This window comes from Marmota marmota, unplaced genomic scaffold (assembly GCF_001458135.2).
Source record: "Marmota marmota marmota unplaced genomic scaffold, marMar, whole genome shotgun sequence".
Taxonomy (NCBI): Eukaryota; Metazoa; Chordata; class Mammalia; order Rodentia; family Sciuridae; genus Marmota; species Marmota marmota.
In genome coordinates this window covers 10,997,699-11,014,747 of record NW_025999900.1, presented here as the reverse complement: position 1 = coordinate 11,014,747, position 17,049 = coordinate 10,997,699, and the positions used below count along the sequence as shown (strand labels likewise).

At 33.0% G+C, this 17,049-nt stretch overlaps 1 protein-coding gene, 1 non-coding gene and 1 pseudogene across 2 annotated transcripts in view; 1 reads left to right on the top strand and 2 right to left on the bottom strand.

Moving 5' to 3' along the window:
• Sos2 (SOS Ras/Rho guanine nucleotide exchange factor 2) overlaps positions 1–3,604 on the bottom strand; it is an 80,627-nt gene extending 77,023 nt beyond the window's left edge. The window contains exon 1 of the mRNA XM_048798617.1: positions 3,586–3,604. Within this exon, the coding sequence (XP_048654574.1) occupies positions 3,586–3,588 (3 nt within the window). The 5' untranslated portion in view covers positions 3,589–3,604. The remainder of the gene's footprint in view (positions 1–3,585) is intronic.
• An 8,569-nt stretch (positions 3,605–12,173) lies between these two features.
• LOC125615421 lies at positions 12,174–12,299 on the top strand (annotated as a pseudogene).
• Positions 12,300–16,667: 4,368 nt separating this feature from the next.
• On the bottom strand, positions 16,668–16,773 carry LOC125615446. The gene has a single exon (XR_007346100.1). It is a non-coding gene; the product is annotated as a U6 spliceosomal RNA (small nuclear RNA).
• Between the last annotated feature and the right edge of the window lie 276 nt (positions 16,774–17,049).

Genomic DNA, 17,049 nt, shown 5'->3' with positions numbered 1-17,049 from the left:
CAAAAATCTTTAATAGTCTCATAATTATTTTTAAAAATTGAATCATTAATTAAATCTACCCCACAAAGAAAATAGCATGAAGTTGACTATTTCATCTAAATTCTCAAAATTCAGGATAAAATTCTTCCTCACATCTGGATCATGTATTCACTATGAAACCAATAAATACCAATGAATGGATGGCTTATAATTTAGGCTTTACCATTTCCTGAGTAGTCTACCCTTGAATAAAATCATTGCAAAAAACATTAGCATAAAATAGAGCATTATAGCCTCTTATATTCTGTAAGTCTTATAAGATCTATAATGAAGTCCCTTCTGTCACTGCTAATATTATTTATTTGTATGTTCATTCTTTTTCTTGATTTAGTATCTCAGAAGTTTTATTACTTTTATTAATTGAATCAATTTTATTAATCTTTTCAAGAATCAATTCTTGACTTCATTGATGCTATTTTATGTTTCATTTATTTTTGCTTCATCTTTATTATTTCTTCTGCTTTTTCTGTTCTTCTGCTAACTTTCTGAAAATCATTACTGTTCAAATTTTCTTCTTCAATATGAGCATTTTCTCAAAGTGCTACTTTTGTTAAAATTCACAGATTTCTTTAAAAAAATTTTTAGTTGTAGATTAATACAATATCTTTATTTTATTTATTTAGTTTTATGTGGTACTGAGGATTTAATCCAGTGTCTCACACGTGGGTGGCAACCTCTCTACCACTGAGCCACAACCCTAGCCCAAAATCCACAGATTTTTTTTTAAATATTTTTTTTTTTTTAGTTGTAGTTGGACACAATACCTTTACTTATCTATTTATTTTTATGTGGTGCTGAGGATTGAACCCAGGGCCTTACATGTGCTAGGTGAGCACTTTACCGCTGAGCCACAACCCCAGCCCAAAAATCCATAGATTTTGATATGAAATATTTTTGTAAGCATTCAGTTCAAAATAACTGTTAGTATATTAGAAAAAAACGATAACATTAGTATTATGTTTTTTCTAATATACTTTGGAATCTAGAAGTGAATTTCTTAACTTCTGAATATATGGGATTTTTTTAGGTTATCTTTTTATTGATTTCTAGAATAATCATGTGGTCAAAATACACTTTTTATAATTTCAATTTTTTGAAATTTGTTGGGATTCAATATTATAATTCATTATATGGGCCTACTTGATTTCATTGACAAACTCATCAAACATTTAAGGAAAAAATGCAACAATCTTAAGCAAACTTGACCAGAAAAATAGAAAAACACTAACATTTCTAAATTAATTATGAGACTATCCTTGATATGAAAACTCAAAAAGAAAAATGAAAATTTTAGGCCATTTTCACTCTTCACAGAAACCAAAGGCTAAATAAAATATCAGCCAACTAAATTCCATAATATACATTTTAAAAGACTATATACAACATGACCAATTTGGTTTAACCCAGGAAGGTAAAGCTGATTTAATGCTGGAAAATCAAGTAATATAATTAAATACTTTAGATGATTAAAAGAGAAAAATAAGATCATCTCAATAGATGTTGACAAAGTATCTGAAAAATTTTCAACATCCATCATAAAATCTCTCAGTGAACCTCCTTAATTTGGCAAAGGATATCTAACCAAAAAAAGGTAAAATAAAATCAAAGTTAATGCTAAAACAACAAAAGCTTCATTTTGAGAACAGGAAAAGGGCAAGGATACACGCTATCATTATTTCTATTTCACACTGTACTGGAGATCCTGGTTAGTGCAATAAAGTGAGAAGAAGTAATGAAAGTATAAGAATTGGTAAGGAAGAAACTAATTTTCAGATAATTTGATTGTGCCTTGTGATAGCTGATTTGGGGGTACCTAGATATTTGATTATACATTATTTCTGAGTATCTGAGGGTATTTAAGATAAGATAAACATTTAAATTGGTAGAATTAGTAAAGCAAATTGCCCTCTCCAATGTGGGTGGCCTCATCTATTCTACTAAAGACCTATATATTAAAAGAATAAAAGACTAAGTAATAAAGAATTATTTCCTTGCTTGACTGTATTCGAAATGAGATATCAGCCTTCTGTGTTTGGATTAGGACTCACACTGGAACTCATAATATCAGCTCTTCTGGTTTCTGGCCTTCAGACTCAGACCAGAACTATAGTATACTGGGTCTCCAACTTGCCAAATACAGATTTTGTACTTCTCAGCCTCCATAATTGCATGAGCCTATTCTCTTATAGTAGTAAATTTCTTTCTAAATATGTATGTGTGTGTGTATGAGTATTATTAGTTTAGTTTCTCTAGAGACTCCAGATTAATACAACCATGCAAGACAAACCTATTGTACAGATAAATTATGTGAATTCATAAAAAGTAAACTTTCATTTCTATGCACCAGCAACAAAGCTAGAAAATAAAATTTTCAAATAATAGCTTTTATAATAGAATAAAAAATATCATGTACTTTGGACTAAATCTTACAAAAAGAAGATGACCCCGTGGGAGAAAATCATACTATTAAGAGAAACTGAAAATCTAAATACATGAAAGAGAATACCTTTGTGATTATCGGACTTAATATTGTAAATATATTAATTCTCCACATGAAGTTAAAAAAATTACAATTAAAATCGAGCAGGTTGATTTTGTGTGTGTGTGTGTGTGATGCTGGGGATCGAACCCAGAGCCTTGTGCATGCAAGGAAAGCACTTTACCAACTGAGCTATATCCCCAGCCAAGGTTGTTTTCTGAAATTGACAAGATAATTTCAAAATAAATTGACAAGATAATTTCAAAAATAATATAGAAAATGCAAAAGGCTAAGAAAATCAGTCACATACTCTTAAAGAAGCAAAAGTATTTGGTCCCCTAGTTGTTATTCTTTACTACAAACCTGCAGCAATTAATGGTATTGGCATAAGAATAGAGAAATAAATCAATGGAACAGATGAGAGTCTTCAGAAGCAAGATTGTATGTACATGGACCCTTGACTTAAACAAAAGTGACAATTTACTAGAGTATGGGAGAGTGTGGACTGTGGAGAAGTAGGGCAAGTGGATGAACAATTAAGACACCTATATAGAAAAAAACCAAACTCAATCTCTACTTCATATTTTACATAAAAATCAATACTTGCTGGATTTCAGACCTATTAAATAAACATATTTAATAAAGTTCTGATAATGTAAACAGATATCTTCATGATCTTAGGATAGAAAAAGACTTATTATATAGAACACAGAAGTTATTAACCATAAAGGGAAGGGGTAACACACTTTAACTATATTTAACTCAGATTCATCAAAAGCTACCTTAAAGAAAGTAAAAAGGTAAGTTATGGAAGTAGAGATGTATGTGACAAATATAACAAAATGATTCATATCCAGAATATATAAAGAACTTCTAAAACTTCAATAAGAAAAAAAATTATCCAAACCCCAATAGAGGGGTTGGTGTTATGTAGCTCAGTGAAGCACTGGGTTCTATCCTCAGCACCATATAAAAATAAATAAATAATAAGTATTTTACCCATCTACAACTGGAAAAAAAAAATAGAGGGCTGGGGACACAGATCAGTTGTAAGAGTGTTTGCTTACCATGCACAAGGCCCTGGGTTCAATCCCCAGCACCACCAGTGGGGGAGAAAACCAAACTCAGTAGAAAACAAATGCGGGTATGGATAGGGGATATAGCTCAGTAGTGGAGTGTTGCCTAGCATGAGCAAGGCCCTAGGCTTGATTTCCTGCCCTGCAAAATAAAAATAAAGTAAAGGCAAAAAATACTTAAAATGAGGGCTGGGACCATAGCTCAGTGGCAGAGCACTTGCCTGGCATGTGTAAGGCACTGGGTTCAATTCTTGGCACCACATAAAAATAAATAAAATAAAGGTTAAAAAAATACTTAAATGAGCACTTCACAAAAGAAGAAATTTAAATAGCCAACATACATATGAAGATACTCTAGCTCTTTAGTAAACAAAGAAATGCAACTTGAACCACACTGAAAGTTATTACCCACTCAGCAGTCAGCAAAATTAAAAAGTCTATTAATATCAAATACTGGTGATTATGTGGAGCAATAGGAACTCTCATACACTACCGAAGTGTTAAATGGCTCAATTGCTTTCAAAAATTTCACCATTATATACAGACATGAGCCACATGACATTCTGGTCAGCAACAGATCACACATAAGAGAGTGATTCCATAAGATTATAATGGAACTAGCCAGATACATTGGTGCACCTGCTATAATTCCAGCTAATGGGAGTCTGAGGTAGGAAGATTCAAAGTTTGAGGTCAGCCTAGGCAACTTAGCAAGACCCTATCTTAAAATTTAAAAATAATAATAATAATAATGGTCTGGGCATGTAGCTTGGTGGTAGAGAGCTCCTGGGTTTAATCTCCAGTACCACCAAAAAAAATTTACAATGGAACTGAAGAATTCTTAATACCTAGTGAGGTTATAGCTGTCCTGATGTCAACATTGTTATATTGACACTACTCATATGTTTGTGGTGATGTTGGTGTAAACAAGCCTACCATTCTGCCAGTCATATCAAAGTATAGCACATACAATTCTGAAAAGTGCATAATAGTTGACAATGATAATCAACAACTATGTTACTAGTTTGTGTATTTACTATCCTTTACTTTTAATTTTTATTTTGGAGTACGTTTGCCGCAGTCTGGCTGGGCACAAATCACCAGCCACTGAAGCAGGAACAAACTTTATTTTTAAACTGCAGGAAAACACTTCACACAGCTCCCGGGGAATCCTCCCGAACGCCACGAGGCTTCTCCAGGAAACCCCCAGCCGGAAATATCTCTCCCGGAAATCCCTCCTCCTGCACTTCCCGACCAATGGGAACTCTCGGGGAATCCCCGGAAATCCCCACGAGAGCTCCAAAATAGTGCGAGAACTCAAAAGTTGCGGCAGAGGCAGATAGTAATGCCTCGCCTGTCAATCAATACTGTTGGCAAAATGCCAGGGGCCATACAGACTCGGCCGTGGCTCTCAGCAACGTTCTTGCTACTTATAAAGAAAGTTCATAGCCAGGTGTGGTGGCACACACCTATAGTCCCAGCTACTCGTAGTCCCAGCAACTTGGGAGCTGAGACAGAAGGACTGCTGAGGCAAGAAGATTGCTTGAGTCCAGGAGATTGGTGCCAGCCTAACCAGGACCCCATCTCTTAAAAAACAAAAATGGTAAGTTTACTATAACAGAGAATGCATTAAAAGGACACAGTAAGTGATTAACCAGTAAGTGATTAATCATCTAGGTTTGTGTAAGTATACTCCACGATGATCAAAAAAGGACAACATCACCTAACAATCCATCTCTCAGAATGTGTCTCATCATAACTATATACACACTGACACACACACACACACACACTCTTTATAATTATGCATCTAATGTAGTAGACATTAGTCACGTGTGGCTAATGAACACCTATAATGAAGCACCACTGAATCGAAATGGACTCTAAAGAGTATAAAACACATACAAGAATTCAAATATTTAGTATAAAAAATGTCAAATATCTTAATTTTTATATTTATTACATGCTGAAATGATTATATATTTATTAGGCTAAATAAAATATATTATTGAGGGGCTGAGGCTATAGTTACGTGGTAGAGCGCTTGCCTTGCACGTGTAATGCACTGGGTTCGATCCTCAGCACCACATAAAAATAAAGATATTGTGTCCAACTACAACTAAAAAAATACTAATATATATATATATATACCATATGATCTAACTATACCACTCNTAATATATATATATATATATATATATATATATATATATATATATATGTAATTGAAATCAACTTCATCTGTTTCTTCTTTTTAAATGCAGCTTGAAGAGAATTTTAAATTATATATGTGGTTCACATTATATTCCTATTACATATCACTATTCTAGAGAAATGAGCTCACATGTTTACCCAAAGACATGTACATCTAACTAGATATGTTGTGGAATGTCCATACAATGGAATATATACAGCAAAAAAAATTAACAGTATTAATGAAAAGCACAAAAACATGGATACATTTTCAAAATAATGTTAACAAAATGAAGCCAGACAAAAAGAACACATATGATGGATTCTATTCACAAAGTTCAAAATCAGACAAAATTAAACTTTGGTATTTAGGGACACCTTATTAGATAAGAAAATTATGAAGAAAAGTAGTAACTACCATAAAAGTGGGTTACCTTTACAGAGATATAATGAGATAAATGCTGACAATGTGCTGTCTTCTAACATACAATGTGCTGGATGATAAAACTGGTGTCCCTTAAATTGTATATTTATCCTTTATGCATTTTTCTGATTGGGTTCCAATTCATCATAAATAGGATTTAAAAGGAATCATCAGGCAAAGAGAAAATCAAGGGGTGAAATTATCAATAAAATAAGTCTAAATAGCCATTTTGTATACAGTTCAATGAAAAAAATTAAAATGTCAGAATTCTGTACTGGCACAGCAGCACACACCTGTAATACCAGCTACTCAGAAGAGACAGGAGGATCACAAGTTAAAGGACTGGGGATATAGCTCAATGATATAGTGCTCCAGAATTCAATCCCCAGTACACACCTCCCTCTATCCCTCCTTCCCTCTCCCCCCCATCTCTCTCTCTCTCTCTCTCTCTCATACACATGCAGTCAGAGTTTAAGAGACAGAGAATATCCTACAAGATTGGGAGGGAGGAAGAGTGTATTATATACAAGCAGCAGACACGAGCTAGTTCCTGACTTTAATATTAATACTAAAAACTAAACAACAATGAATTCAAGATTCCAACAAATTATCAATCATCTGTCATAGTAATGTAAAGATATTTGTAGACATAACAAGGTAAAAATTTTTATCTCTCATATAGTCTTTCTCATTAAGCCTCTGTAGGTTGTATCATACTAAAATGAGTATAAAAATCATGAAAGAGAAAAATCCAGAATATAAGAAAAGAAGAAATCAACATGGAAAAAAGATCAAAGGAATGCCTAGGATGAAATGAAGGAAAATTATAGGATGAGAACTATTTAATAAATAGAAATGTCACCAGTCCAGATTCAGGTCAGAAGGCTCTGGGGGAAACTCTCAAGAAAACAAAATTGATAGAGCACCTGATGGAACTAAAAATCTTGAGAATATAGAAAACTGGTACAGAGTTTGAGTTTGAGAATTGATACACAGAAAATGTACAAATAAGAAAACAAGATAATTATTAACACCAGTAAAAGCAAAAAGGAAAGAAGTGGTTTAATACAAATAGCAGTAATAGTCGTAATAACATAAGCTTTTAATATTAAACCAAAACTAACATATGATCATGAGGAGGGGAGGCAGAAAGTATGCTTGTGTGGCAAGGTGTGTGGATGGAGTGGGTAATGTGTATGTTTATTAAAGAACACACTAGAATATTCTTCTTTCATGAAAAGAATTCAACAGATGAAGTCCAAAACAGAAAAATCAAGAAAAGCAATATAAAAATGCTATCTTCCTTTAAAAGACAGAATACAAAAACAAGACACTCAGAAGAGCTAAAAGTGATTGTCTCAAGAAAGCAGACATAGAGAGCTAGTTATGTTTTTACTTTGATAAAATACAAAGACGATTAAGAAAAATAATATGAAGTGAGGAGTAGGAAAAAAGGAAGGTTACATGAAAAAGTGGAGAGAGACTACTTTTTGAAGCTATCTGAGTAAGAAGCGTTTAAGTAAGGCAGTTATAAATTATATACAGAACCAACATCTAAAAAGTCAGCTTTATAATATGTTTCTTAGGTTTTGAATTGGGGAAAATAACCATTTCCTCTTATACCCTGTACTTCTTTAATATGACAAGAGGAAACGTAATATTTCTAAATTATACACTTCTAGGTCAATAGAATAAAAGAGACTTTTTTATTCTTCACTAAAAAACTCAGGCCCAACTCCATGAAAATGACTATATATAAGAATTAAAATAATGTTTAACAGGAAAGGACTTTTTTCTGTGATTATGGTTTTGATAAATAACTTGCAAAGCAACTTTAATAATAAGGATCAAAATTTCTTATGTCAAACTTCTTTAATTAATATCAAATAAGAAAGCATCCACAATAACCAACATGCAATGTTAAAATCCCACCCCTAGACACCCTAATAGGATATCAAGATAACAATGAAAGGTAGCCATACTTTACATTTCCACAATATTTACTATCTCAGCACCCTAAGAGACAGTAAACATAAAATTATCACATTAGAACAAATTCATCTGTCAAATTTTTCTAAAAGACTAGCTAGAAAATGAGCAATTAAAATAATTTTTAGTCTTTAGCAGTAGATTAACAGGTCAGACCTGTATTTTAGTTACAACATATTTTCAAATTGCCAGAGGTATATGCTTACACATACACTGTAAATAGTATACTCATAAAACTATAAATACATGAATAGATTCACAGACCATTTTAACTTTAAATTATTTTTACTCAAATAAACAGTATATTTGAAAAGTTATAGAAATATTATTTCTTAATTTATACTTTTCAGTTTTCCCTATTTACCATCAAATAAAAAGTCTTCCTAGTACATTTGTTCAATGAACTAATATTTGAGTTTCAGGTACAATATAGAAATAAATTCTTTTAGTAACACTGTCAGATTGACCTTTGTTTATGCAAATTCTTCATTTTATTGCAGATTCCTGCAAGGTTCCAAATGTCTCTGACATTATATATATATAAAATGTGTGTGTATATATCTATATTTGTATATACATACATATACATATACATGGGTACCTGGGGATATAGTTTTGTGGTAGATCATCTTGGGGTTCAATCCTAAGTATTGCAAAAAAAAAAAAAAAAAGCTAAGACTACTAGAAGTTTTTTCATTATGAAAAAGTTAAAATTCAATTTAAGAAGAAATAAATTTCATTTTAAAGATATACACTAAAACTATAATACTGCTGATAGAAATTAAAGACCTCAATAAATAAAGAGAGAGACTTTATTTTTTATTTGGAAGACTCAACACTGTGTCAATTCCTCTGAAGGAATCTATTAAATCAATACAATTCCAATCAAAATTCCAGAAAGTTTTTTTGTAGAAATTGATGTGCTGATTTAAAAATTCTAATGGAAATATAAAAAGATTCTAGAATAATGAAAACAAAAGAACAAAGTTGGAGCATTAACATTACCTGATGTCAAGAATTTTTATAAAGCAGGGCTGGGGTTGTGACTCACTGGTAGAGTGCTTGCCTAACATGTGAAGCACTAGCTTCGATCCTAAGCTCCACATTGAAATAAATAAATAAAATAGAGGTGTTGCGTCCATCTACAACTTAAAAATGTTTTTTTAAAAAAGAATTTTTATTAAAAAAAGAATTTTTATAAAGCAACAGTAATCAAAACTGTGTGGTACTGACCAGATACACACAAAGATAGAAAGTACAGAACAGACTGTCCTGAATTAAACCCATATATATATATGGAAGGTGTGAAGACCTAAAGGAGAAAGGACAGCCTTTTCAATATCTGAAACAACCAGCTATTCATATGCAAAAAACCCTACCAAATATGGAATTGTCATACTACATGTAAAAGTCAATTCAAATGAATCACAGATCTAAATGTAAACCTAGATCTCTAAAACTTGTAGAAGAAAATAAGTAGGTAGAAAATTTTTGTAACCCTGGGTTAGACAAAGACTTTTTGGATATGACATAGTCCCCCCCCCCAAAAAAATATTCCAAACAGATAAATTGGAATTCATAAAAATCTGAACATTTGCTCTTCAAAAGACCTCATTAAGAGAATGAGAGCTCAGCATGGTGATGCACACCAGTAATCCCAGCTGTTCAGGAGGGTGAGGCTGGAGGATCACAAGCTCCAGGACAGCCAAGGCAAGTTAGTAAGACTGTGTGTATGTATGTGTGTGTGTGTATATATGTGTGTGTGTATGTGTGTGTGTGTGTGTGTGTCTGGGGATATAGTTCAGAAGAAGAGCATATTGAGGTTCGATCCCAAATACTGAAAAAAAAAACAAGCTATAGACTGGACAAAAATCTTTTGATAAAGGGCTTATATCAGACAAATTCTCAAAACTCAATAAGAAAACAAGCAACATGGGCACAAAATCTAAACAAACTTCTCCAAAGAAGAAACATGGATAGTAAATAAGAACATGAAAATGTTCAACATCACTAATCATTAGGGAAATGCAAATTAAAACCACAAGAGACCATTGCTGAACTATTAGAATGGCTAAAATTAAATTACAAGTGCTGGCAGAATGAAATGCTAAATATTGCTGACAGTAATTTAAAAATGTACAATCAAACTTTGGAAATAGTTTGATAGTCTCTTAAAAAGTTAAAACATACCATCAATCCAATTACTCCTTGTAATTACCCAAGAGAAAATGAAATACATGTCTAGACAAAAACTTGCACACAAATGTTCATAGCAGCTTTATTTGTAATAGCCAAGATCTGAAAACCCAAAAGTATGTCAATAGGTGAAGGGAAAAACAAACCATAGTATAACTATATAATAGAATACTATTGAATAATAAAAAGAAACAAACTACTGATACATGCATATATGCAAACACATGGAAGAATTTTTAAATAATGAGGATACTGGGTGTGGTGGCATATGCCTATTATAATCCAGAAATTCAAGAGGCTGAGGTAGGACAATCAAAAATTTGAGGCTAGCCTCAGCAACTTAGTGATACACTGTCTCAAAATAAAAAATAATAAAAAATTAAGAAATGAGGATGTAGCTCAGAGGTAAAGCACTGCTGGGTTCAATCCTCAGTACCAAAATAGTAATAATAATTATAATATTATTATTATTATTGAAAGAAGCCAGATTTTTAGAAAAGAGTATATACTGTATGATTCCACTAGGATAAAACTCTAGAAATGCAATTAATAGTGATAAAAAGCAGATCAGGGATTGCTTGGGGATGGGCAGTGGGAAGGGAAAAGAGAGAGAAGTACAAATAGTCAAAAGAAATTCAGAGGGTAAAAGGATGTGTTCATTATCTGTATTGTGGTTTCACTGATGTATACCTAATATCAAAACTTATCAACCTGTACACTTTAAATATATGCATCTTACTATATGTCAATTACACCCCCAACAAACCTGTTAAAGAATATAATATTTTTAGGTAACATTTTTCTGATTAAGGTATATAATCAAGAACTGAAACCAAAGTTGTGCATTATACACTCATTAAGATCAGTCAGGAACCATAGAACAATTTCTCATTTTTTATTCCCTCCTATCTGCTCCCCACACTTTTATTCCCAATCTACTGGTAACCTAGTACCTTGTCATTAAGCACTCAGTAAATAAAAACATTAAAAAGTACAAGTTTTTCAAAATTCTTTTGGGGATACACAGCAAAAGTTAGAAAACTAATTTACAAGGAAGATTCAAGCAGACTCAATGATATGTAAGGCTGGTATGAGACACAAGGAATGATGTCTGAGTTCTGTTCTGGAAACTGGGTGTACCATTTATACTGTAAATGTAGGTTTACGGCCTGGGTTATGTCATGAACATCTATGTAGGATTATCCAAAAAGCAGGAGAATGTATCAGTTTTAGAGAGGCTATAGGGGAAGACATCTCCAAGAAGATGATATCTGATGACAATAAAGACCTAACGGAGATAAAAGGACCAGCAACATAATCACCTGAGGAAAAGGTGTTCCAGGAAGCTAAAACAAGCATGAAAGTCCTGAGACTAGTACATGTCAATGTGTTATAGACATAAGAAAACCAGTATGGAGTACGAGTGGAGCAAACAAGGGACAGTATTAAGTAGTTCAAAAGGTAGAAGCAAGAGGGGGCATCACTAACTACAGAGAACCTAGCAGGCCATAAAAACAAAAAACTTTTATTCTGAGAAGCATTGACAGAATTTTGAACAAAAGAGTGATATGATCTCACTTATCTCTGTTGTGCTAAGACTGAATGAAGCAAGAGACCAGTTAAGAGACAATTTCAAAACTCCAAGAGATCAGTGATGATCACCTGATTCTAGGTGGTGAATTAAGAAAAGTATGAAATGGTGACTAGATGTAGTTAGAGTTGGAAGTAGAGCTAAAAGAATTGTGAAAAGATTAGATACATGGTATGAAAAAAAAAGATTCATTCGCTTAGCCTTTTGTCTAAGATCAAGTGTAGTATCTGTTCTTATCAGTTTAATATCTGATACATCTTCTGTCCAAGGACAATGAGATTCTTTGGAAATCTGGGAATGGAACCACCATTTGACCCAGCTATTCCTCTTCTCGGACTATACCCAAAGGACTTAAAAACAGCATACTACAGGGACACAGCCACATCAATGTTTATAGCAGCACAATTCACAATAGCTAAACTGTGGAGCCAACCTAGATGTCCTTCAATGGATGAAGGGGATTAAAAAATGTGGCATTTATACACAATGGAATATTACTCAGCATTAAAAAAGAACAAAATCATGGCATTTGCAGGTAAATGGATGGTGCTGGAGAAGATAATGCTAAATGAAGTCAGCCAATCCCAAAAAACAAATGCTGAATATTTTCTCTGATATAAGGGGGGTGACTCATAGTGGGGTAGGGAGGGACAGCATGGGAGGATTAAATTAATTCTAGATAGGGAAGAGGGGTGGGAGGGAAAAGGAGGGGGGAGGGAATTAGCAAGGATGGTGGAATGTGATGGTCATCATTATCCAAAGAACATGTATGAAGATTTGAATTGGGTGTCAACACACCTTATATACAGAAAAACTGTGGTATATATGTGTATTAAGAATTGTAATGCAAAAAAAGTACATGTATAATGGCATAAATTGATGTGTACATACTTTATATACAGAGATACGAAAAATTGTGCTCTATATGTGTAATAAGGATTGTAATGCATTCCATTGTTGTTGTGTATTTTAAAAAATAATAAAATCAATTAAAAAATAAAATGAAGGCATGAATTAGATAGAAACCTAAAAAAAAAAAGAAAGATTAAAAAATAACACAAGATTTTTAGCTGGAACAATTGGAAGGATGGAGTAGCCAATTACTGATATGGGAACTGCTACAAAAGGAGCAAGTTCTGGGAGGAAGAGGAAGAATTCAATATTGGTTGAGATAACCATCATACATCTATGTGGAAGTATAAAAATAAAAAAACGAAAGTTAAAACTTAGGGGGGTGGTTGGGGATGTGGCTCAAGTGCTAGTGCGCTCGCCTAGCATGAGTGAGGCACTGGGTTCGATTCTCAGCCCCAAATAAAAATAAAATAAAGATATTGTGTCCACCTAAAACTAAAAAATAAATATTAAAAAAAAAACCTTAGGAGAGGGGTCTGAGGATATATACCTCCGTGGTATTTGCCTACTATGTGAGAGGCAAGGAGAAGGAATTTGTAAATATGTATAAATGATATATGAAATAATAAAGCTCGCTTTATACCCAAGAGAGTGGGTGTAAAAAAAGAAACAAGTCTATAACTAAGCCCTGGGGAGGTCAAAATGATGTGGATGAGAAAATGAAAAGGAATCAAGATAGAAGACCTAGAAAGAACATCCTATAAAGCCATCCTAGGTGCCCTTCAAGAGATGAATGGATAAAGGAAAAGTGGCATATACACACAATGGAGTACTACTTAGCCATAAAGATGAATGACTTTACGACATTTGTTGGTAAACGGATGAATCTGGAGACTATTATGTTAAGTGAAATAAGCTAATCCCCAAATACCAAAGATCAAATGTTTACTCTGGTATGTGGAAGCTAACCCACAGTAAGGGAAGAGATAAGAAAAAAAAATATATAAGTTCAGTGGAGTAGACAAAGGGGAATGAAAGGAAGCAAGGGGAGATGGGAAAAGGAAAGAGTGGAATGAATCTAACATTACTTTCCTATGTACATATATGAATATACCACAATGAATCTCACCATCATCTATATTCACAAGAAATTAATTTTTTAAAAAATAACTATATGAGTAAATGGCAGAAAGACCAGTAGAAGAAAGGGAGGGGGAAGAAGGAAGGGGAGGGGAAGAAGAGGTACTGAGGACCAAATTAGAACAGGATATTGCCCATGCTTTTATAATTATGTCAAAATAGATTCTACTGTCATATATAACTAAAAAGAACCAATAAATTAATTAATTTAAAAAATTAAATAAATAAATAAATAAATAAGAAAGGATATCCAAAGAGAGAAAACCAGAAGAGTATGGTGTTCTGGAAGTCATGTAAGAAAAGGACTTCCAGGGCTGGGGTTGTAGCTCAGTGGTTGAGTGCTTGCCTCACATGTGTGAGGCACTGGGTTCAATCCTCAGCACCATATAAAAAAAAAAGTAAATAAAACAAAGATATTAAGGATTTTAAGGAAGAGGGAAATATCAGCAGTCAAATTCTGCTAATGGGTCAATTAAGAAAGTACTACAGATTGTTTTGTAAATAAGAAGTAGAATTTGAGTTTATAAAATAACTTGAAGAAAACTAGAATGTAGAAAAATCTTACTTGAAAAAGCTAACACTAGTACCCATACCTAGATCTTGATGTTATTTTTATTGTGTTGCTTCACTACTACACATTAAAATGTGAAGTTTATAACACTTTATACATTTTAAAAGATTTCTACTTATTGTCACATTTTTATGAAAAGAAAAAAATTTTAAGTTGTTAATTTCTAACGCTGACTACATGAGATAATGCTATATCCATTAGTTTCATTAAAATTCCTTCTTAATTCCAATATAAAGGCTAACAGAGGATATAATCAAACTACTGTTCCTTTTAAAGAGAAGCTATGGTTAATATAAAAGACACATACTTGATTTATGTCAAGTGGTAACACAGGTAATGCTGTGGATATTCAGCATAGAACACTTTAATGGAATATTATTACTCCAAATATACCATACCAAAATTAAACTGAAAATAGAAAAGGCTACTAAATCATGGCTGACAGGGAGCTAAATGCACCGAGTTAAAATGCATTTCTAATGCTCATCCAGTTCTGGCTGAACCCTTTGCATTAGGTTTGAGCTATTGTTAGTTTAGAATAATTCCAAATGATTCTCTTGAGTTCTATTGTTGTATTCAGTAGCTTTAGGAAATCCAGAACAGGCCTCACGTTTAAAAAAAAAAAAAAAATCATAGGATCTCTTAGTTTCTGGCTTTAACCTGGAGTGATCTTTTCAAAGAGCAATTACGATCAAGTTAATGTAATTACCTTGCTACATAATTAACAAATAACCATACACAACTTTCTTGGTCTAAGGTAGAGACCTTAACTTCACCTACACATAGTCTACCACACAGGCTACTTCTCCTTATTCTCTTTGTTCTTAATTTAAATAAAGACCTTATTCTCTTTGTTCTTAATTTAAATAAAGTCCTACAGTTCCCTCTACCTCAAATCTCTTCTCCTCCTCCTTTGTTTTGTTAATTCCTACTTATCTTTCCTATAATTGCTTGCAACTTTATTGTCTGTCTCTCCCAGCCCTCTCCCAGCCATTTAGAATGAAAGTTTTATGACAGAAGGGACCTTGCTACAATCCTCAGTATCAAGAATAGTGCCTGGCATACAGGATACACTCAGTACCATATATCCTCCAGAACCCAGTACTTAAAGACTTCTGTGACCTATTATATATCAGTGACACCAATTTTATTTTCTTAAGTCACCCTATACTTTTCTTGTGGGCCTCAGGAAAGATCATGTACAGTCTTCTAAAACAAACTTCCAACAGACATTGGTAGAAAGGCAGAAAACACTAGAATCTTTCAGATTTCACAAAGGCATTTCTCAGTCAGAGCTCTTACCTACTTTTTCCTTGCCATGGACTGCTATTAATTAACCCACACATTTTCTATATCACTTGCCTTTTAGACAGCTATCTGAGAGCAAAATTGTCACAGGGTAGGGAGGTCGATATTTAACAGGAATTGAATTAGACCCAGGAATTCAACCAATTCTTTCTAGCTCTGTCTGACATTTATAACTACAGATGGTAAGAAAATAGACATTTTTCTTTTCCATGGCTAGCCTGATAAGGAAAACCTTATAGAAAAGTCATTTACCATGGAAATATCAGACTGAAAATGTGGTAAAATTGTTTTAAGACATATTTGCCATATGAAGAGTGCTAATTTATCTCAGCATATAATCAGCACATGCATAAAATAAAAGATACTTCAAAATCAAAGGTAATAAACTACACTTACAAATGTAGCCCTGCTCTTTTTTTTCCCACAGAATACCATAGCTTCAATGTTCTTGGGGAGTATTGGTGAAGGCACTTATGATCTTGGCTCTTTTGGGAAAGATACATAATTTAGCAATAATGTTAACAATCCACATATTATCAATTAATAATGTGATTTCAACTCTGCTTTGTAGCCCTGTATGTTTTTAAATGCCCTAGCTGAGGTTTTGCTTTTAAAGTTAAAGAAAGGGCTGGAAGTGTAGATCAGTGGTAAAGTGCATGGAGACCCTGAGTTAAGTTAAAGAACAATGCATTTCTATTTTTACGATTATTTTTCTATAAATCCATTCCTCAGCCTTTGTGTTTCTACATAGTAAAATAAATACTTACATATTATTTTTTTAAATCCCTTACATTTTCTTTCTTTCTTTTTTTTTTACAGAACACTTCATGAATTTGCTATCACCCTTGCACAGAGGCCATGCTAATCTTCTCTGTACCATTCCAATTTTAGTGTATGTGCTGCAGAAGCTATCACCCCTTGTTTTTTCAATGTTGAAAATGATGATTTTGCCAAACAGAGTCTTCATAAAAATTAGCCAAAACTTGAAACCCAGCAAAAGATAATACTAGGCATTTCTCAGTGCAGTGTTCTGCTTGAAACTTTCATTATTTTCTATTATTATTTATAAGATAAATTGACCTATAAATAATAAAAAATTTACATGAATCTAACATTTTACTAGAGCTCTCATTAAATAATGACATCACTGACACATGTTTCTTTACATTTGCACAGAATTTTTGCCTTTCT